The sequence below is a fragment of the Gekko japonicus genome, unplaced genomic scaffold, assembly GCF_001447785.1.
Source record: "Gekko japonicus isolate JY-2015 unplaced genomic scaffold, Gekko_japonicus_V1.1 scaffold2806, whole genome shotgun sequence".
In the NCBI taxonomy this organism is placed as follows: domain Eukaryota; kingdom Metazoa; phylum Chordata; class Lepidosauria; order Squamata; family Gekkonidae; genus Gekko; species Gekko japonicus.
In genome coordinates, this window is record NW_015160920.1 from 102,719 (window position 1) to 124,499 (window position 21,781).

The window sequence follows — 21,781 nt, forward strand, 5'->3', positions numbered from 1 at the left end:
CCAGCAGGAACTCATTAGCATAATAGGCCACACCCAACAGCAGGAACATATTAGCATATTGGGCCACACCCCTGACAGCACAGCTCATTAGCACATTAGGATGCACCCCCATGTTACCAGAAGTGTGGTTATCCAGCCACACCCACCTTTTGCTTCTTATTCTGTTTACCCTGTTTGTTGTTAAAACCCAGGGCTTTTTTTAACTCCTTTGCATGTTAGGCCACACACCCCTAATGTAGCCAATCCTAATGAGTTTCTGCTGTTGGGTGTGGCCTATTATGCTAATGAGTTCCTGCTGGGCGTGGCCAACTTGGGAGCCAGCCGGAACTCCGTTCCTGTGCGTTCCTGCCCAAAAATAGCCCTGGACTGTCTACCAAAAATCTGGGCCTTCTCTGTCGTGGCACCCTTGCATGGAAATCCTTCCCCGCATCTACTGACCCGCCGTCTCAGCTTTTGACTTTCGGGTGCCAGGTGTTTTTATTTTCCTGGATATGTGGCAAGAGTTAAAGATGGACGGACAACAGGAAGTACTACTTTACACAGAGAGTGATTAAAATGTGGAATTCGCGGCCAGAGGATGTAATGATGGCCATGGGAATAGGCTGCCTTGGAGCTGCCCTGAGCCTGCCGAGGCGGGGAGGGCGGGATACAAATTAAACAAATAAAATAAATAATCAAAATAAAATGGGATTAGAGAGATTCACGGAGGAGAGGTCTACTAATGGCTACTAGCCAAGGTGACTGAGGGGAACCTCCACACTCAGAGGCAGTCAATGTCTACATGCCAGAGCCAGGAGGCAACATCAGGCGAGGGCCTCGGCCTCTCTGCCCTGTTCTTGGCCCTCCAGAGGAGCTGGCTGGCCACAGTGTGAGACAGGATGCTGGACTAGATGGACCCTCACTGGTCTGATCCAGCAGGGCTCTTCTGGTGTTCTTAGGAGTAACATCAAGGGAAGGCCTCGGCCTCTCTGCCCTCTTGCTGGCCCTCCAGAGGAACTAGTTGGCCCCTGTGTGAGAGAGGATGCTGGACTAGATGGACTCTCACTGGTCTGATCCAGCAGGGCTCTTCTGATGTTCTTACGTGGCTGGACCTTTCCTTTTTGTTGCTTATTGCCATTTTCCGTTGTCCTTATTGATTTTATATTGTTCAACTGTGTGTCATGTCATTTAATGGTGTCAATTCGAATTTATCGTGGTGGCTTTTGACCAATGATTATCATTTGTCTGCAGGCAGCATTAAAATATTTAAAATAAATAAACAAATCCGCCGGATTCGAGTCCCGTCGCACCTAAGAGACCAGCAAGGTTTTCAGAGTATAAGCTTTCGAGAGTCGGAGCCAATGCTGCCTCTAAGCCGTGGAGTCTTGTGAGCAAAAGTTCTACTTTGTGAGCTACGGGCATTAAAGTTGTGAGCGAGCGATTTAGCTACTGCACAAGTTAGTTTGGTCTGGAGCCCTCCTTCCTGAGCTAAGACAAAAATGTGTGAACTGGAGGCTAACAAGCCGTGAGCTAGCTCGCACTGACTCAGCGCTCCGTTTGTCAGATAGGGATCCCCATTCGTACTTGTATCTGACAAAGGAATTTTTGCCTCTCAAAACCCAGAAATCTTGTCGGACTCTAAGGGGCTACTGGGCTCGAATCTTACAGACCAGCTTGGCGACCCTCTGAAACAAAATAATTTTGGTATTTCAGAACGGTACGATTCCCTCCTACGTCCTTCTTTGCATGCTTCTATTCCGAGCTTCAAGCAAAACAAATAAATACAGCGAAAGAAAGAACTCCGTTTGGAGTTCTTTCACCAACGTCCTTTTCAGGGCACGGCCGCCGGGGGACCTCAGGTAAGACAATGTTACGGGGTCAGGGGTTGCCCGAATTAGTCCTGCTTGCCCTCCCTTCGACACTGCACCCCCGGTAGACTCCTCACAAAGAGGGGGATAACCTCTAGGGCTCCAGTGAGGAAAAGCAGTGGCTTAGAGACCACTTTATGGATGGCTGAGCAGAAAGGGCGCCCCTAAGCTCCACCGAGCTATTGACAGAGCAGCCGCGGCCAAACAATAAAGGCCCAGCCTTCTCTAAGCCCTCCTTTAGCTTAATGCTGCCCCCCCCTCAAAGGGCAGTGGCTCTCGAGGGGTCATTATTCCCATTGTTTGTTCACATGCAACAACCAAAAGGAAGGGGAGGAGGGGAAAGTGGGAGGCCCGGTGGTGTGTGGGGCGGGCGGAGGTTTGTGGCGGTAAAGTCACATCAAGCGATAAACCAAGCCTGGGGGGGGGGGTTTACCGGTTTGCACCCTCTCGCAGTCCTGAGCTAGGCTTTACTGATTGCACCGAGTTACAATGCATGGGCATCTCTGGACTCATATTCTGAGAAGAGTACTTAGCCAGTTATTAAAGAAGAGGAGAAGAAATTGGATTTATACCCCACCCTTCACTCGGAGTCTCAGAGTGGCTTAAATTCTCTGAGTCAAGGGCGGGGAATAAATCCAATCTCCTTCTCCTCCTTCTGTGGCAGAGCATCTGCTTGGCAAGCAGAAAAGGGGTGCCTGGTAGGCTTGTCACCTTCCCTATATGTATGTGGCCCTAGACTAGGATTTGTGTTAATTGAAACATGTAAGCCGCTCTGAGCCCTAAGGGGGTGAGCGGGATACAAACTGAAGGAAATAAATAAATAAATAAATAAAGTCCCAAGTTCAATCCCCAGCATCTCCAGTTAAAAGGACCAAGCAGTAGGTGCTGTGAAAGACCTCTGCCTGAGACCTTGGAGAGACATAGTCAGGGGCTGTGGCTGAGTGGTAGAGCATCTGCTTGGCATGCAGAAGGTCCCAGGTTCAATCCCTGGCACCTCCAGTTAAAAGGACCAGGCAGTAGGTGATGTGAAAGACCTCTGCCTGAGACCCTGGAGAGCCATGGAGAGGGCTCAGAGGCAGAGCATCTTCTTGGCATGCAGACGGTCCCAGGTTCAATTCCCGGCATCTCTAGTTGAAAGGATCAGGCAGTGGGTGATGTGAAAGACCTCTGCCTGAGACCCTGGAGATCTATACAAAGGGGTCATGGCTCAGCAACTGCTTGGCCTGCAGAAGGTCCCAGGTTCAATCCCTGGCCTCCCCAGTTAAAGGAATCAGGCCATAGGTGCATTCACAGACCTCTGCCTGAGATTCTCGAGAGCTGCTGCCAGTCTGAGTAGGCAATACTGACCCCAACAGACCAAAGTTCTGATTCAGTATAAGGCAGCTTCACGCGTGAGAATAGTAGCAACAACAAAAACCTTACCCCGGCCACAGTCGGGACCCAGGAAGCCAAGAAAACAATGGCAGGTGCCCGAAACACAGTCTCCGTTCCCGTAGCAGTTGCTGGGACAGTTATCCACCGATTCTAGGGGATGAAAAAACAGAGACAAATCAATCCATGTCTGAAATAACGAAGCAGTTGCTCGTGCATGTGGACTGCATCTCTGGCACATCGTTCAGCCCATCAGTATCCTGGTAACATTCCACCAAACAACAACAGAATGGGTTGTACCCAAACAAAATTGACGATTTCTATCCATTTCCCCTTCCTGCTTCAGACTCCACTCCCATCATTCCATGGGGGCCCACGTACCCCCAGTAGCAGGATTTCACAGAGATCAGTGGGTTGCAGTGAGAAGGGGTGAAGCATGGAATTTCCATTTTCCCACGGGGACATTTCATCTGGATCCAACCCAATGTTAGGAACTCGACAGACAGGGAGATACTGTTAGACCCAAGGAACAAAGTTTGCGTCCAGTGGCACCTTTAAGACCAACAAAGTTTTATTCTGAGGATAAGCGTTCGTGTGGATGCACACTTCTTTAGGTACATTGACCCAAGGAACAGCAGACTTATTAGGATCACTGACACAAAGTCACACTAAGAAGAAGAAGAGATTGGATTCATACCCCTCCCTTCACTACCCGAAGGAGTCTCAGAGCGGCTTACAAACTCCTTTCCCTTCCCCTCCCCGCAACAGACACCCTGTGAGGTAGGTGGGGCTGAGAGAGCTCTGACAGAAACTGCTCTTTTTCAAGAACAGCTCTGACTGAACTACGGCTTGTCCAAGGTCACCCAGCAAGTGGATGAGTGGGGAATCAAACCCGGTTCTCCCAGATTAGAGTCCGCGCACTTAACCACTACACCAAACTGGCTAAGCCACATTCTCTCCCCAGCGTCTTAGATTTTATCACTGCAGCATATTTTCAAGTTCATCACTGTAACCTAAATGAGTAAAAATGAAAATGTGGTACATTTGATGCAAAACGGGGTTTAAGGTTCTCTAAATGTTACACTCCGTGCTAAAACGCTTTCTTCCAACTCAGTCTAGCTTGAAAACGGGCTCCTTACCTTCATCTGGCTGATCTGGTTACCTGGGTCTGTGCCACAGTGACATTGAGGCTAGACTACTTTTTAGAGGACGGGTCCTGTTTTTTTGGTGTCCTCTTTTGGGGTCTTTTTTTAAAAAAAACAACAGATGCAAATGTCGTCTTTTGGGGTTGGAAGGTTTGGAATGTTCCTATTTATTTATTTATTATTTTATTAATTTTTTGCATTTTTACCCCGCCCTCCCCGCTAATGGGCTCAGAGCGGCTTATATGGGGGCACAAGCCATACGTGAAAACAGTATAAGACAGTAAAAACTATTAAGTCACAACAAAAACAAATAAGGTGCTCCATATAAACAAGATGGTCTCTGAAGATGGTATCGATCATTTCATTAGGGTGAAATTGTCCTGTCGATGGTCCAATCCGGTCCAGCAGCATCAGTGCCATGCAAAATTGTGGCTCCCAACCCCGTTGTTTCAGTGGTGGTAGTAGTAGAGGTGGTAGAGGTGGCGGCCCCTATATAAAAGCCTGGCGGAAGAGCTGCGTCTTGCAGGCCCTGCGGAACTGCGTAAGATCCTGCAGGGCCCTGATCTCCTCCGGGAGCTCGTTTCACCAGGTGGGGGCCGCCACTGAGAAGGATCTGGCCCTGGTTGAAGCAAGCTTTGCCTCCCAGGGGCCTGGAATCACCAGGCGGTGTTGTGTACCCGACCGAAGTGCTCTTGGGGGTATATGTGGGGAAAGGCAGTCCCTCAGGTAGGTCGGACCCTGGCCATATAGGGCTTTAAAGGCAAGAACCAGCACTTTGAAGCAGATTCGGTATGCTATTGGCAGCCAGTGCAGCGCTTTCAGCCCAGGCTGGATGTGCTCCCACCCATCAACAGCTTGGCTGCCGCATTCTGCACTAGCTGCAGCTTCCGGATCTGTGACAAAGGTAAAGGTTCCCTTGCTCGAAAGCCAGTTGAGTCCGACTCTAGGGTTGCGGTGCTCATCTCCGTTTCAAAGCCGAAGAGCCAGCGCTGTCCGAAGACGTTTCCGTGGTCATGTGGCCGGCATGACTAAACACCAAGGAGCACGGAACGCTGTTACAAAAGCAGCCCCTAAATTCACCTGCGGGACCACCTCTCCTGGTATGCCCCCCAAGAGCTTTACGCTCGGGAGATCAAAACTGACTAGCGATCCCTGGCCCAAAAGATGTCCGGCTGTCCTCAACTGGTGGAACTCTCTCGGCCTGGTGGAACTCTCTACCTAGTAACATCTGCGCCCTGCGGGACTTTGCTCAGTTCTGCAGGGTGTGCAAAACAGAGATGTTCCACCAGGCCTACAGTTGAAGACCGCGACCGTTCCTTACCATGGCCTCCACCTGGCCTTACTAATACCAGCATGTGATCCATCTTATGGAGGAAGCAAAGTTATAGGTATGCCATCTATTATCTGGAGGAATTTACACTGCTTTATCTGTTTTAACCATTTATTATTTTCTATTTCTTGTTTTTAGGGGCTACGGTAGCTCAGAGGTTAGGACACTGAGCTGCAGACCGGAAGGTCGGCAGTGTGGCAGTTCGAGACCCGAGTGCCGCGTGACAGATTGAGCTCCCGTCTCTGGTCCCAGCTCCTGCCAACCTAGCAGTTCGAAAGCAAGAACTTGCAAGTAGACAAATAGGTATCACTTTGGTGGGAAGGTAACAGCGTTCCGTGTGCCTTGGCATTTAGTCATGCCAGCCACATGACCACAGAAACGTCTTCGGACAGCGCTGGCTCTTTGGCTTGGAAACGGAGATGAGCACTGCCCCCTAGAGTCGGGTTCGACTAGCTTTCGAGCAAGGGAAACCTTTACCTTTTACTATTTATTGTTTTTAATTGTTCGTGTTTAATTCATGACGTACACTGCCCTGGGCCTTCCGGGGAAGGGTGTTTTATAGATTTATTTAAATAATAACAAGAGCGGCAATAAAATTGGGAAGAAAATAAAGCCACGACAGTAAATAGGAGGGGGGGAAAGAGGAGCAAGGTGCAAGGCAAAGCAGTTTATTTGATCTTTTAGATCCCACAATGTGCTTCGTCCAGGGATCTCAATCAAAAATGCCTCTATCTCCTACCCTGTTGCGCAAATTGGCTCTAAACCGATCCATATCAGTCCAGACCTTGAAACACAATACTCGTTCTATCGCGTCCTCAAAGAGCTAATCAGCCACGGCTTTACGCTGTCCACCACTTCCCGTTTTGTTTTCACCAACGTCTCATGCTATTCATGTTTACAATTTGCTTTTTATAAAAGCGGAAAAGAACCCACAATGCTTTAGGGCTTATTAAACATTAATTTTTTTCTCTCTCCAAAGAGAGAATAAAGATCACTCCCCGAGGATTTCTCAGCGCAAGTTTGCATAAAGACAGGGTACCGTCGTGCTGGCGGGATGACAAAATAGCACGGTTCGTCGGAGGCTATTGTTTCTGATCCTAACCCGACGTAATGGGTGTCATATTAAAATGGGATGTAATTACAGAGGAGCAGACTCAACCGTAGCTGGATTCATTTTTCACCGAGACAGGTTAGAAACAGCGGTAGGAGGACACTGTGACAACTCCTGAGTTGTTGGTTTTTTTTAAAAGGTTAATTCCGGTCTGTGAAACAACATATCTAACATTACTTAGGTCCAGACAAGGAGGAAAATTAATAGTTCCAAATGTCCACACAGAGGCGGGGCTAAGAATACCCGGGGCCTTTCTAGATGATTAAAAAAGTTCTGTAAAGGCTATCGTTGTTAGACCGGGCCCAGTAGCAGCAGCAGTGTGGTATTCCCAGAGTTGCCAACCTCCAGGCAGTGACTGCAGATCTCCCAGAATTTCAATTAATCTCCAGGATACAAAGAAAAAGAAGAAGAGAAGAGATTGGATTTATACCGCCACCCTTCACTACCCAAAGGAGTCTCAGAGCGGCTTACAAACTCCTTTCCCCTTCCCCTCCCCACAACAGACACCCTGTGAGGTAAAAGAAGAAGAAGAGGAAGAGGAGATTGGATTTATAACCCGCCCTTCACTACCCAAAGGAGTCTCAGAGCGGCTTACAAACTCCTTTCCCCTTCCCCTCCCCACAATAGACACCCTGTGAGGTAAAAGAAGAAGAAGAAGAAGAGGAGATTGGATTTATACCCCACCCTTCACTACCCAAAGGAGTCTCAGAGTGGCTTACAAACGCCTTTCCCCTTCCCCTCCCCACAACAGACGCCCTGTGAGGTAGGTGGGGCTGAGAGAGCTCTATCCAGGACTGTCCTTTAGAGAACAGCTTGGCCAGAACTATGGCTTGCCCAAGGTCATCCAGCAGCTGCATGTGGAGGAGAACCAAACCCGATTCTCCCGGATTAGAGTCCGCGCTCCTAACCACTACACCAAACTGGTTTGTGGGCTTGGATCTAGTACAAGATCACACCTGTTCTACTGCCCATTTCCCCAAACTGTGCACTGCTGGCTACATAGATCACTTGGGCACAAGTGCTACAAACTCTGAGAAAACCAAGTATCAAGCGAACAAAAACTGGAAAGTGGGGAATCAAACCCGGTTCTCCCAGATTAGAGTTCGCGCACTTAACCACTACACCAAACTGGCACCAAACCACTACACCAAACAAAGATCAAGTCCCCTGGAGAAAGCGTCTGTTTTGGAAGGTGGTTTCTATGATGCTATGGATCAAGATGGGTCACCCTGTTAGTCTGTCTGCAGCAGTTTTTATTTATTTATTTATTTATTTATACCCTGCCCTACCCCAGGAAAATGGAGCTGCGGTGGCTCAAGTGGTTAAGACGCTGAACTGCAGGCTGTGGAACGTCAGTAGTTCAGCAGTTCGAGACCCGAGTTGCCGCATGACGGAGTGAGCTCCCGTCTCTAGTTCCAGCTCCTGCCAACCTGGCAGTTCGAAAGCAAGAAATTGCAAGTAGATAAATAGGTACCACTTCGGAGGGAAGGAAACAGCGTTCTGTGCGCCTTGGTGTTTAGTCATGCCGGCCACATGACTACGGAAACGTCTTCGGACAGTGCTGGCTCTTCGGCTTTGAAACGGAGATGAGCACCACAACCCTAGAGGTGGATTCGACTGGCTGTCGAGCAAGGGAACCTTTACCTTTACCTTTACCCCAGGAAATGGGCTCAGGGCAGCCCACAACATAAAATCAACAAAAACAGGAAAACAATAAACAGCAACAGCAGATAAAACCGAAAACTCATGCCTTATAAAGTAATCACCCTAAGAAATTCCAGTGCCCAGGGTCATAAACAGCTCCAGGACCGGGGGGGGGGGGGCAGAATGGATTGAATGCCCATCATCTCAACCAAAGGCCAGGCAGTAGGAAAAAACAAGAGTCCGGTAGCACCTTTCAGAATAATAGAATCATTGCATGTTAAGAGTTGGAAGGGACCTTGCAGGTCATCTAGTCCCTGCTCTCTGCAGAAGCATAGCCAAAAGCCCTACAACCAGGGGTCATTTCCTGCAGGGAGCGCACAGGAGCGGAGCTCTGGCAATAAAGAGCCCAGGGGGCGGGCACATGCAACAAGCCCCACCCCCTGCTCCCAACAGCCCTCAGTCCGAGCAAGAAGCAGCCAGGTACGTTGCAGAGCTCCCCCCGGCCATTCTGGTCCAAAACAGTCCAGTGACACCTTTAAGACCAAGTTTTATTCAGGTACAAGCTCTCCCTCCTCTGCAAGGACAGATCTGCACGTTCCCCCCCCCAACAGCTAGCAATCCAAAACAGTCCAGTGGCGCCTGAGCGGTGGGCGTTGCCTTCTGACACACGTCCAGTGATGTCAGGGGACGTGGTATATGCAAATAAGTTATGCTAATGAGCTCCTGCACCTCTTTTTCTATGAAATGACTCCTGCCTACAACATACCCGAACGATGGTCGTCCAGCCTCCGCTCGAAAACGTCCAGCGAAGGAGCATCCACCACCTCCCGAGGCAGTCTGTTCCACTGCTCAACCACTCCTACCATTAGGACGTTTCTCCTGATATTTAGCCAGTAACGACTCCCTTGTCATTTCCACCCACCTTAAAGACTAACAAAATCTGTGACAGGGGAGGAGTGTTTGTTACTCCCCAAAGCTCCTATCCCGGCACAAATTTCGTTAGACTTTAAGGTGTTCCTGGACTCTTGCTCTTTTCCGTGGCATTATAACCTACTGAGGTCCCTCCCCCTCCTCCAACTCGGCCCCTCATAAGAACATAAGAGGAGCCATGTTGGATCAGGCCAATGGCTCTGTGTCACAGAGAGTCCAACACTCATAAGAACAAAAGAGAAGCCTGTAAGGGATGAGGGCTGAACGAGCCTATAATTTGCTAAACCCCGATGATTGGAAGGGGGCCATGAGTTTGACAGAATCCATCCTTGGAGGAGGAAGGTAGCCTGGTGGGTAGGGCTGGCAAGTCTCATTGAATCGCGGCGGGGGATCATCATTCTTCACAGGAGCTCTGCCGCGGGGGACGGCAACAGGCGTTGCACCGCCGTCGCCAGGATGTGACGCTACGCGTCGCTCTGGCAACGGGACTCCAAACAGCCCCGTTGCCAGAGCGACGCGTAACGTCACATTCTGGCGACGGCGGTGCAATGCCTGTTGCCTTCCCCCGCGGCAGAGCTCCTGTGAAGAATGACAATCCCCCGCCGCGATTCAACGAGCCTCATTCGGGTGTCTCCGCAAGAGTTATTTGCCTGGAGTTCGATACTGCTGGGAAGTTGACCCCCCCCCCCGGCCTCTTTCCCACAACTTTGTGGCCCATTCGTGAACCTCCCGCGTTTTCTCCAGCTTTTCTCCAATCATTCTCAAACCTGCTTTGCTAGAACGTTTGGGAAAGATCACCGCAAAGCTTGGGGAGCTGCCGTGTGGGTAAGAAGAGTGCAGAGTTTCCCAGCCCTGCCCACACCACAGCCATCTCCCCCACGATCGCCATCTCTGACTACGATTGGGTTTCTCCCGCTACCGCAGGGGCTTTTTCTTTGTTTGCTTTTCGCAACTTAATAACATTATGGTGATATAGTGCCACACCAAAATATCCATCAAGTTCCCCCAGCTCCAAGCTTTCATTAAAGGGGGGGGGGGGAGTTAAGTCTCTTGTTGCTTTCCTTGCAGAGATACGCAGGGAAAAAGCGCATCTCTGCAGCAAAGTGAACCTGAAAAGATTTTAATATAATGGTGTATCAATATAACGCTATTAACAGTTTGGTGTAGTGGTCAGGGGTGCGGACTCTAATCTGGGAGAACCGGGTTTGATTTCCCCACTCCTCCACATGCAGCCGCTGGTGTGACTTTGGGTCAGTCACAAGTTCTCTCAAGAGCTGTTCTCTCAGGAGCCGTCCTCGAAAGAGGTCTCTCAGCCCCACCTACCTCACAAGGGTGTCTTTTGTGGGGAGGGGAAGGGAAAGGAGGTTGTAAGCCGCTCTGAGACTCTGACTGAAGGGCAGGGTATAAATCTAATTTCTTCTTCTTCTTCTTAAGAGAGCCAGTTTGGTGTAGTGCTTAAGTGTGCAGACTCTAATCTGGGAGAACTAGATTTGATTTCCCCACTCCTCCACCTGCAGCTGCTGGATGACCTTGGGCAAGCCATAGTTCTGTCATAGCCAGGGAGTTTGCAAGCCGCTCTGAGACTCTGAGTGAAGGGCAGGGTTTAAATCCAACCTCTTCTTCTCTTCCTAATCCACTGATTAGCGTGGGTGGGGTTTGGGAGGGGAGGATACAGTCCCATAGACTCCACCCTCCAAAGCAGCCATTTGCTCCAAGGGAACTAATCTTTGCTGTCTGGAGATCAACTGTAATTCTGGGAGATCTCCAGGCCCCACCTGGAGCCTGGCAACCCTTCCCGGGCCAGTTTGCATCCGAGGCCTGATACAGCGGCGAGGTCCTTCTCAAGCAGCTTCGTGCTGCCACGCAATTACCTGCGTGAATGGCTTTTTATGTGGACAAAATGCAATTACATATATTAAAGGGATGGACAAATTGGCTAGGCTCCCGATAGGTCCTCCTTCTCCGTCCGCCCCCCCCCCCCAAGGTTTTGAATTAATTATCCACTCTCCCATTCGGCCAGTGAGTCTGCAGCAGTGAGTCTCCCTTTATTTATCTACCAGGGTAGCGTTGGGCTTAATGCCTTGGGGGAGGGGGGGCTCTCTCTCTCTTTTGGGCTGGAGGCCAAGGCAATGTCTGCCTGACATACCAAGCCCTATTAGAGGCTGCGGTAATGCGACTGCATGTTCAAAGTTACATATTTTATAGCCTCCTTGCCTTGCTGCTCCCCAGACATTGAGAAAAGCACTCTCCGATGCCAAGAAGAAGAAGAAGAAAAAGAAAACAACCTGGTCATTATCGGGGAAGTGGGGCGGGGTAAGAATTAAAGTGGGGGGTGAGTGGGTGGCTTGCATATTAAAAGAATATTATTAGAAGAACAGGCCCCCCCGGTTTCACATAATGGATCAAATGCTGTTATCGTTTCTCAGATAAAGCGGTTGCTGGCACGAAATGGGCGTGTCCCGCCCGGTACAACGACGTTCCGCGACTCGCAGTGTTCCCTCTAAGTTGAGTTAGTGTGAGCTAGCTCACAGTTTTTTAGCCTCCAGCTCATACATTTTTGTCTCAGCTCAGGAAGGATGGCTCCAGAGCAAACTAATTTATGCAGCGGCCAAATTGCTCGCTCACAACTTTAATGCCAGTAGCTCACAAAGTAGAATTTTTGCTCACAAGACTCCATAGCATAAAGGGAACATTGTCCGCGAGGGCGACGGTTTGCCATTGAAATCAAGGCATTTCCTAAACTTAAAAACACATGGACACAACAAAATGGTTTCAAAGCAAGAAATCGCTTAGTCCAGACAATGGCACATGTGCGTGGGGTTCCCAGACCGCCCCCCCCCGGGTGGAGGCGGGGGTCCCCTGCTGCCGGGCCCCACTGCCGATCAGCTAGCCAGTAGGGGGAAACTTAGACCGAAAAAGAGATCCGTCCGATGTGCAATGACGTCTCCACGCCACTGCCCACGCGATCTAGAAGTGATGTCATCACACACTTTGGTATTGGGGCAAAATCTCTATGGTTGAATCCAAATCTACCATAGAGTTTTTGCCCAAATACCAGAGCATTGTCCTGATGTCCCCAACGTGATGATGCCACTTCTGGGTCACGTGTAATTCCAGAGGATCTCTGGGCCCCACCAGGAAGGTTGGCAACCCCACTTATTGAAATAGGAGATGCTTCGGAAAGCCCCAAGGAGGTATTTATGCCAGCAATGAGTACCCATTAAAAACAACTGCCTCCATCATAGTCATAGAATCACAGAGTTGGAAGGGGCCCTACAGGCCATCTAGTCCAACCCCCTGCTCAGTGCAGGATCAGCCTAGAGCATCCCTTGACAAGTGTCTGTCCAGCCACTGCTTCAAGAGTGCCAGTACAGAGGGGGAGCTCACCACTTCCCCAGGCAGCTGACTCCACTCTTGCACAACTCTTACTGTACAAAAGCTTTTCCAAATATCCAGCCGGTTCCTTCCCGCCCTTAATTGAAACCCAGTCTTAACATAAGAACATAAGAGACGCCAATGTTGGATCAGGCCAAAGGCCCCTCCAGTCCAACACTCTGTATCCCACAGTGGCCAAAAATACTAGGGGCCTCCTGGTCCGCCAGTGGGGCCAGGACATTAGAAGCCCTCCCAATGTTGGCCCCCCCAAGCACCAAGAAGACACAGCATCACTCGCCCCAGAGCCCCTATCTATGCCTTGTGGCTAAGAGCCACTGATGGACCTCTGCTCCATATGCTTATCTAATTCCCTTTTGAAGCCGTCCATGCTTGTAGCAGTGAATTCCATGTGTTAATCCTGTGGCAGTGAATTCCATGTGTTAATCACTCTTTGGGTGAAGAAGTACTTCCTTTTATCTGTTCTAACCCGACTGCTCAGCAATTTCATGGAGTGCCCACGGGTTCTTGTATTGTGAGAAAGGGAGAAAAGTACCTCTTTCTCGACCTGCTCTTTCCCATGCATAATCTTATAAACCTCAATCATGTTACCCCTCAGTCGTCGTTTCTCCAAGCTAAAGAGCCCTAAGCGCCTTAACCGTTCCTCATAGGGAAAGTGTTCCAACCCTTTTATCATTCGAGTTGCCCTTTTCTGCACTTTTTCCAAAGCTATAATATCCTTTTTAAGGTGTGGTGACCAGAACTGCACACAGTATTCCAAATGAGGTCGCACCATTGATTTATATAGCGGCATTATGATATTGGCTGATCTGTTTACAATACCCTTCCTAATAATCCCCAGCATAGCATTGGCCTTCTTTATTGCAGTCACACACTGTCTCGACATTTTCAGTGAGTTATCTACTACAACTCCAAGATCTCTCTCTTGATCTGTCTCTGCCAGTTCAGACCCCATCAACGTGTATTTATAGTTAGGATTTTTGGCTCCAATGTGCATCACCTTGCACTTGGCCACATTGAACCCCATTTGCCATGTATTAATGAACAAGTTAAAAAGCATTAGACAAAGGACTGATCCCTGCGGTACCCCACAGTTTACCACCCTCCACTGAGAAAATTGCCCATTTATACTCTGTTTTCTATTAATTAACCAGTTTTTGATCCACAAAAGGACTTGTTCTTTTATCCCATGATTTTTGAGCTTACTTAGGAGCCTTTGATGAGGAACTTTATCAAAAACTTTCTGGGAGTCAAGGTAAACAATATCTATTGGATCCCCCTTGTCCACATGTTTGTTCACCCCCTCAAAGAACACTAACAGGTTAGTGAGACAAGATCTTCCCTTACAGAACCCATGTTGAGTCTGCTTCAATAGGTTTTGTTCATCTATGTGCCTACTAATTCTTTCCTTAATAATGGTTTCCACCAATTTACCTGGTATCGACGTCAGACTGACTGGCCTGTAATCTCCCGGATCTCCTCTGGAACCCTTTTAAAGGATGGAGTGACATTAGCTACCTTCCAGTCCTCAGGAATGGAGGCATATTTTTGTCAGGAGATCCAGAAGTTCACATTTGAGTTCTTTCAGAACTCTCGGATGTATGCCTTCTGGGCCTGGTGATTTATCAGTTTTTAAGTTGTCTTGCGAGTCCTCTCCTCTGCTGCCAACAGGAACAGCTCCCCGCCCCCTGTAAGTGACGGCCCTTCACAATATTTCAAGAGAGCCATCCTATCCCCCCTCAACCTCCTCTTCTCCATCCTGAACATTCCCAAGTCCCTCAGCTTTTCCTCGTAGGGCTTGGTCTCCAGGCCCCCGAACATCTTCGTCTCTCTTCTCTGCACCCGCTCCATTCTGTCCCCATCCTTTTTGAAGTGAGGCCTCCAGAAGTTCACACAATACTCAAGGTGCGGCCTGACCAATGCAGTGCACAGTGGGACTATGACATCTTGCGATTTGGATGTTATGCCTCTCCCAACATTCTATGACTTACTCCATGGCAGCCATTTCGTGGTCAGCTGCACCCTGCGTGGCACCCATTTTGTGGTAGTGCCCAGTCCCTGCTCTCAAAATCTGAAACTGGCCACCAGCTCAACAAGCTTTGGGAACCCCTGATCTAACGGAAATCGAGGGAGTAGGTGACAATAAGACCGTTTACCTATGCCAGAGAAATGCAATGAATACTAATGACAGTATCAAATTTTGGGAACGCACACCCTGCGTTTGAATAACCCCTTCTCAATTTTGTTTCTTCCTTGAACAACTCAAATCCACGAGTCTTTTTTGGTTTTTTCCTTTTTTGCTTGCTTTATCCTAAAAAAGCAAGGATAAGATGGAAAATTCTACAGGACAGGAAAGAAAAAGGGGGGATGAATGTACCAAATTGGTTCCTATACTATAAAGCGGCCGCCCTTGTTTGGATAAAGGAATGGCTTTTGTTAGAAAACAAGAGAATGGTAATACTTGAAGGGCATGACTTGTTTATGGGCTGGCACGCTTATGTGTGGTACGGTAAAGATAAAATACAGTCCAACTTTAATAGACATGTGATAAGAGGAGCATTAAATAAAATTTGGAATGAGATTCAGTTAAGATTTTATAGAAAAACCCCAGGGTGGGTCTCCCCACTAGAGGCATTTATAAAACCTACACTTATTTCTCAGAATATAAAAGGTAATTATGATGCCTTATTGGAAAAAAACAACAAATTAAAAGCTGAAGATAAATTGGTACATGAAAATAACTTATCCTGGTGGGAACATACATTAATATGAGATAGGTACAGTAAAGATATGGTAAGAGGTTTTGATCACAATAAGAAAGAACTTGATAAAATCTGGTTGTCTTCTAATGATAAATTAATTCAGAAACTATATGGTTTCTTATTGGATGATTTTGAATTAGATGAAAATATTAAAGAAGTTATGATATCATGGACAAAAGATTTGGGGAAAACTTTAGAGATAGAACAATGGTCGAAAATTTGGAAATCAACAAAATATATGAGGGCAGTAGCGTATAAAGAAAATGTTTACAAAATGTTCCACAGATGGTATTGGTCCCCCGATAAAATAGGCAAGTGTTACAGTAATGTATCTAATATATGCTGGAAATGTAAATCGAATGTGGGGACCTTTTACCACATGTGGTGGAAATGTAAGAAAGTCCAAAATTATTGGAAAATGATACGCAAAGTTATACAAGAAATTTTAGAACTGAATCTTGAACTAAGACCAGAAATTTATTTGTTAAACGTGATACCAAATGGATATAACTCTAAAGATGCATATTTAATAACGTATATTATAACGGCTGCTAGAATGTTGGTGGCAAAAAACTGGAAATTAGAAAGATTACCCTCTAAAATAGACCTAACCTTAAAATTACTAGAACTTGCGCAAATGGATGATCTGAGCTTAAAACTACAGGAGAGGAATAATATGGTACAGACCAATAGATGGAAAAGGGTTTATAATTGGATAAAAAGTGAGGAATGAAAAACTCTGGAAATATATGCAATCTGTGATGTTGTAATGTTCAATGAAATGTAAAATAAAATATATATATTTTTAAAAATCCACAATTCTTTATTGCAGGGCTATTTACTCTTTCCTCGTACCGAACTTTAAATGTATGCGTTTTTTATTGTTATTTGTGAGTCCGTTAATCATCGATATACGCATGTTATAGACATCAGTGACATAAAAATGGGGGAAACAAACAAACAAATCAGTATTAGCAATGAAAACAGGTCCAGTATGACAGCCTATGTTAATAAACAGAAGTAAAAAAGTGTATGGGTCCATCTCTAATAATTGCCAATGATATTAGCACAGAAATAGATTATGGGATAAGAAGGATACAAGCAACATGATTACTCTGCAGCTGCTATGCGATACTCAATAGACCATACCGTACATGGGGATTGGTGAAAGCTCAACTAGGCCCCGCCCACTTTCAAAAAAGTCTTAGGGGGTGTCAGGAAAGGGGTGCCCCAGGGCACCATGTTGGGTACCCCTGGAATGGATATACAGAACAGGTACAGACGGCAAGTTGTGATATAGTAAGTTGATTTATTGTTTCTTTAGCCATTGAGGTTTGTTTCTGGAAGCAGCAGCACTGATTACTTTTACCTCTTTTTCCACCTCCTTAACAAATCAGTGCCTGGGCATATTACCCAAGTGTCTGGATGATGGAAATGCCCCTCCTGCTCCCTCCCCGCAGATAATGTGGCAAGATACAGTAATACTGATTGATGAAGGCACGGAAAGGCCAGCAAATTATCATTTCTCAGGAATTATGTGTACGTATTTCCTCAAAATTCTTGCTCTGTCTTATTCCTCCCTCGCAAGTCGGAGGGGTGGCTGAAGCAGATGTATCCGGCAAATGGAAGCTCCTTCCCCCCCCCCCCCCCCCAGCCTTTAAAATACAGTTCCTGGAACATACAGGTAAAAAACCCCAACAAGCACAAAACCTTGGCAGCTGGCTGAAATCTGCCAAAGGATGCGGCATGGAGGCGTTGGCTCCATTTTCTTTTTAATTCCCTGTGAGTGAAGATTCTTCTCTGTTTCTAAGGCCCCGGGATATAGGAAACTTCCTATCTCAAAGATGCATGTGTGTAGAACAGGGTGGAGGAGGAGGAGATTGGATTTATACCCTGCCCTTCACTACCCGAAGGAGTCTCAGAATGGCTTACAATCTCCTTTCCCTTCCTCTTCCCACAACAGACACTCTGTGAGGTAAGTGGGGCTGAGAGAGCTCTCTCGAGGACTGCCCTTGACAGAACAGCTCTGAGAGAACTTGTGACTGACCCAAGAGCTGCATGTGGAGAAGTGGGGAACAATGCTCCCTCTAAGCTGTGGAGCCTTGTGAGTAAAAATTCTACTTTGTGAGCTACTGGCCTTAAAGTTGTGACTGAGCAGGGGGTTTTTTGTAGAAAAAGCCCAGCAGGAACTCATTAGCATATTAGGCCACACCCTTGATAGTACAGCTCATTAGCATATTAGGCCACACCCCCATGTTACCAGAAGTGTGGTCATCCAGCCACACCCACCTTTTGCTTCTTATTCTGTTGACCTTGTTTGTTGTCAAAACCCAGGGCTTTTTTTGCAGCAGGAACTCCTTTGCATGTTAGGCCACACATTCCTAATGTAACCAATCCTAATGAGTTTCTGCTGTTGGGTGTGGCCTATTATGCTAATGAGTTCCAACTCGGGAGCCAGCCGGAATTCCGTTCCTGTGCGTTCCTGCCCAAAAATAGCCCTGTGAGTGAGCAATTTGGCTACTGCATACATTAGTCTGCTCTGGAGCCATCCTGCCTGGGCGAAGACAAAACCGTGTGAGCCGGAAGCTAAAAAACTGTGAGCGAGCGCACACTAACTCAACTTAGAGGGAACACTGGTGGGGGAATCAGAGCTGGTTCTCCCGGATTAGAGTCCACGCTCTTAACCACTACACCCAACTGGGTCCCCACCATGATGTTCACGGGCACCATAACGCCCGCCGATACGGTTCCTGGCGCACGCCGAGTGTTTTTAGAAGTGGGTGGGGCAACTTGGGGCTCTTGCCTAGCAGGACGTCTGACTGGCCACCGGAAATCCGATTGGCTATGCAGTTAAATAATTTTGTTCAGCAGTGGCGGCCGCTACTGTTGGTTTTATTCTCCCTCGCGCCTCTTTCTCAGTGAATTTTCGACGATTACCCCTCTTCTCCCCTGCATTTGGGCTCCCCCTGTGCGTGTAGCTCCGCCTCCTGCCACACCCATTTTGTGGTTCCGCCCACCACACTGCGACAGAATTCCAAAGGTGCCCACAGTCTCAGAAAGATTAGGAACCCTGGAATTAGAATACTGGAAGGGCACCGTTGGAGTAAGCCAAGAGCCCAGCTAGTCCAGGATCCTTTTCCAACAGTGGCCAGTCCAGTGTTCCCTCTAAGCTGAGTTAGTGTGAGCTAGCTCACAGTTTTTTAGCCTCTGGCGCGCACACTTTTTATCTTAGCTCAGGAAGGATGGGGCTCCGGAGCAAACTGATTTACGCAGTAGCCAAACTGCCCGCTCACAACTTTAATGCCAGTATCTCACAAAGTAGAATTTTTGCTCACAAGACTTAGAGGGAGCATTGGCCACCCAGACGCTTGGTTGTGGGAAGCCAGTGAGCAGAAGAGGGTGGCGGTGCACCCTTCTTGGTATACAGAGGTGTACTGCCTCTGAACATGGAGGTTCTAATCAAGTTATCGTGGCTCACTGCCATTGAGAGATCGATCTTCAATGGGAGAAAGAGTTAGTCTGTGTTCTCCTTGCTGCCCCCAGCAATAGTATTAGTTCTGGCCCTGCTGGTGGACTTACTGATGGCCTTACTGATGGTTTTGGCCACTGTATGACACAGAGTTCTGGACTGGATGGGGCATTGGCTTGATCCAACATGGCTTCTCTTATGTTCTTATGTCTGGGGTAGTGATGCTCTGAATTCTTGGTGCTTGGGGGGCAATAGTAGGAGGGCTTCTGGAGTTCTGGCCCCACTGGTGGACCTCCTGGTAGTCCCCAGGTTTTGGCCACTGTGTGGCACAGAGTGGTGGACTGGTGTCAGCAAGCTGCCAAAGTGTTTCTTATGTTCCTTCTGATACCTGAGTTATGTCAGTACCTGTCTGTATCCCCCCCCCCTTCCAAGGATGCGCTCAGACTGACATGCGCATGTCTCTATAGTAACTGCATTCTTGTTAGCCTACGCCAGCCATGCTTCGCTGTAACGTTATCTTTCCAAGGTCACAGGTGGACGAGAGAAGAACTTGCTTTGGCTTTGAAGAGTAGAAACTGTGAGAAACACATTGTATTGATAATAAAGTAGCAGTTGCTTTCCCAAGCTTTTGGACGCGCAAAACGCACAGTGGCCTCGCACGGGAATCATGTTTATTGGCTGTAGTAATTATGAACTTGCTTTAACCTTCCCAGCTCAATGAGCTAATGTTATTCTGAACAGTGTTTCTGTTCAAGTTACTCATGGCTTCAATAAAGTAACCCTTTTTACAAGTGTGTACTATGTTGCTTGCTGTGGGACCTGACAACTGGATGGGCCATTGGCCTGATCCAGCATTGGCTTCTCTTATGTTCTTATGTCTCCTCTTTTAAAACTGGAGTTCCAATGGCTGCCTTCCTTTGGTGGTGGGAAGATCGCCAGGGGAAATAATCATGGAGCTATTTGTAATGGGGTAATTTTGGTGGATTTTATCAGGAGGGAAGGTGGCATGGTATAGCCAATCTCATCAGATCTCAGAAGCTAAGCGGAGTCGGTACTCGGATGGGAGGCCACCAAGGAAGACTCTGCAAAGAAAGGCAATGCCCAACCACCTCCGCCTCTCATTTGCCTTGAAAGACCCTTGCTTGGGTTGCCATAAGTAGGCTGCCATGATACATAAAGGTAAATGTAAAGGTTCCCTTGCTCGAAAGCCAGTCGAATCCGACTCTAGGGTTGCGATGCTCATCTCCGTTTCAAAGCCGAAGAGCCAGCGCTGTCCGAAGACGTTTCCGTGGTCATGTGGCCGGCATGACTAAACACCAAGGCGCACGTAACGCTGTTACCTTCCCACCGAAGCGGTACCTATTTATCTACTTGCAATTTCTTGCTTTCGAACTGCTACATACTTATGCGGGGCTATTTTTGGGCAGGAACGCACAGGAATGGAGTTCTGGCTGGCTCCTGAGTTGGCCATGCCCAGCAGGAACTCATTAGCATAATAGGCCACACCCAACAGCAGAAACTCATTAGGATTGGCTACATTAGGGGTGTGTGGCCTAACATGCAAAGGAGTTCCTGCTACAAAAAAAGCCCTGGTGACAACAAACAAGGTAAACAGAATAAGAAGCAAAAGGTGGGTGTGGCTGGATGACCAGACTTCTGATAACATGGGGGTGTGGCCTAATATGCTAACGAGATATACTACTATCGGGGGTGTGGCCTAATATGCTAATGGGTTTCTGCTACTGGGTGTGGCCTATTATGCTAATGAGTTCCTGCTGGGCTTTTTCTACCAAAAAAGCCCTGTACTTATGTATAGACTAGATACTATAACAAGCAATAATGGCCAAAGTCTTTTATTTTTAAAAAAATTTTTGCCATCAAGTCACAGCTGACTTATGGCGACCTCTTGGGGTTTGCACAGGGAGAGACGTTCAGAGGCGGTTGGCCATTGCCTGCCTCTGTGTCATGACCTTGGCATTCCTTGGTGGTCTTCCCATCCAAATACTAGCCGGGGCCAAACCTGCTTAGCTTTAGAAATCTGAGGAGATCAGGCTAGCCTGGGCTATCCAGGACCGATTCCCCACAAGCAGCTGTGCCGCCCTCGCTCTCCCGTTTGCCCCGGTCAATTTATTTATTTATTTATAGTCAAATTTATACCCCCCACCCTCCCCGCAAAGCAGGCTCAGGGCGGCTTCCAACAACATTTTTTGTTGTAGAATTTCACACTATTCGCTGCGTGGCCACATTTTGACCCACGTCTCCCCCCGCGTCTTCTTGAACTCAAAAAACAAGGATTGAGAAGACGCGGGAGAAATTGAGGGAGACGCGGGTCAAGATGCGGCCACGCAACGAATAGTGTGAAACTGACCAATGCAACTGGGGCAAACGGAAGAGAGAGAACGGCACAGAAGAGGAGAAGAAGAAGAGATTGGACTTACACCCTGCCCTTCACCTGGAGTCTCAGAGCGCCTTACAAACTCCTTTCCCTTCCCCTCCCCACAACGGACACCCTGTGAGGTGGGTGGGGCTGAGAGAGCTCTGACAGAAACTGCTCTTTTTCAAGGACAGCTGTGCCAGAGCTTGTGACTGACCCAAGGTCACATCAGCAGGTGCAAGTGGAGGAGTGGGGGAATCAAATCCGGTTCTCCCAGATTAGAGTCCCACACACTTAACCACTACACCAAACTGGCTCTTGTGGGGAATCAGTCCAGGTCAGGGCTGCCACATTCCTAGATGAACTTATTAAAAAATTAAATGTGCAAGATAAGTTCAGGGAAAG

The 21,781-nt window shown here is 47.9% G+C and overlaps 1 protein-coding gene across 1 annotated transcript in view; it reads right to left on the reverse strand.

The window, feature by feature from the left end:
- The window catches only part of LOC107121622 (teneurin-4-like), a gene marked incomplete at its 3' end in the record, with an annotated part of 181,711 nt that overhangs the window by 84,632 nt on the left and 75,298 nt on the right, over positions 1-21,781 (reverse strand). The window contains exon 5 of the mRNA XM_015424576.1: positions 3,270-3,371. Within this exon, the coding sequence (XP_015280062.1) occupies positions 3,270-3,371 (102 nt within the window). The remainder of the gene's footprint in view (positions 1-3,269; positions 3,372-21,781) is intronic.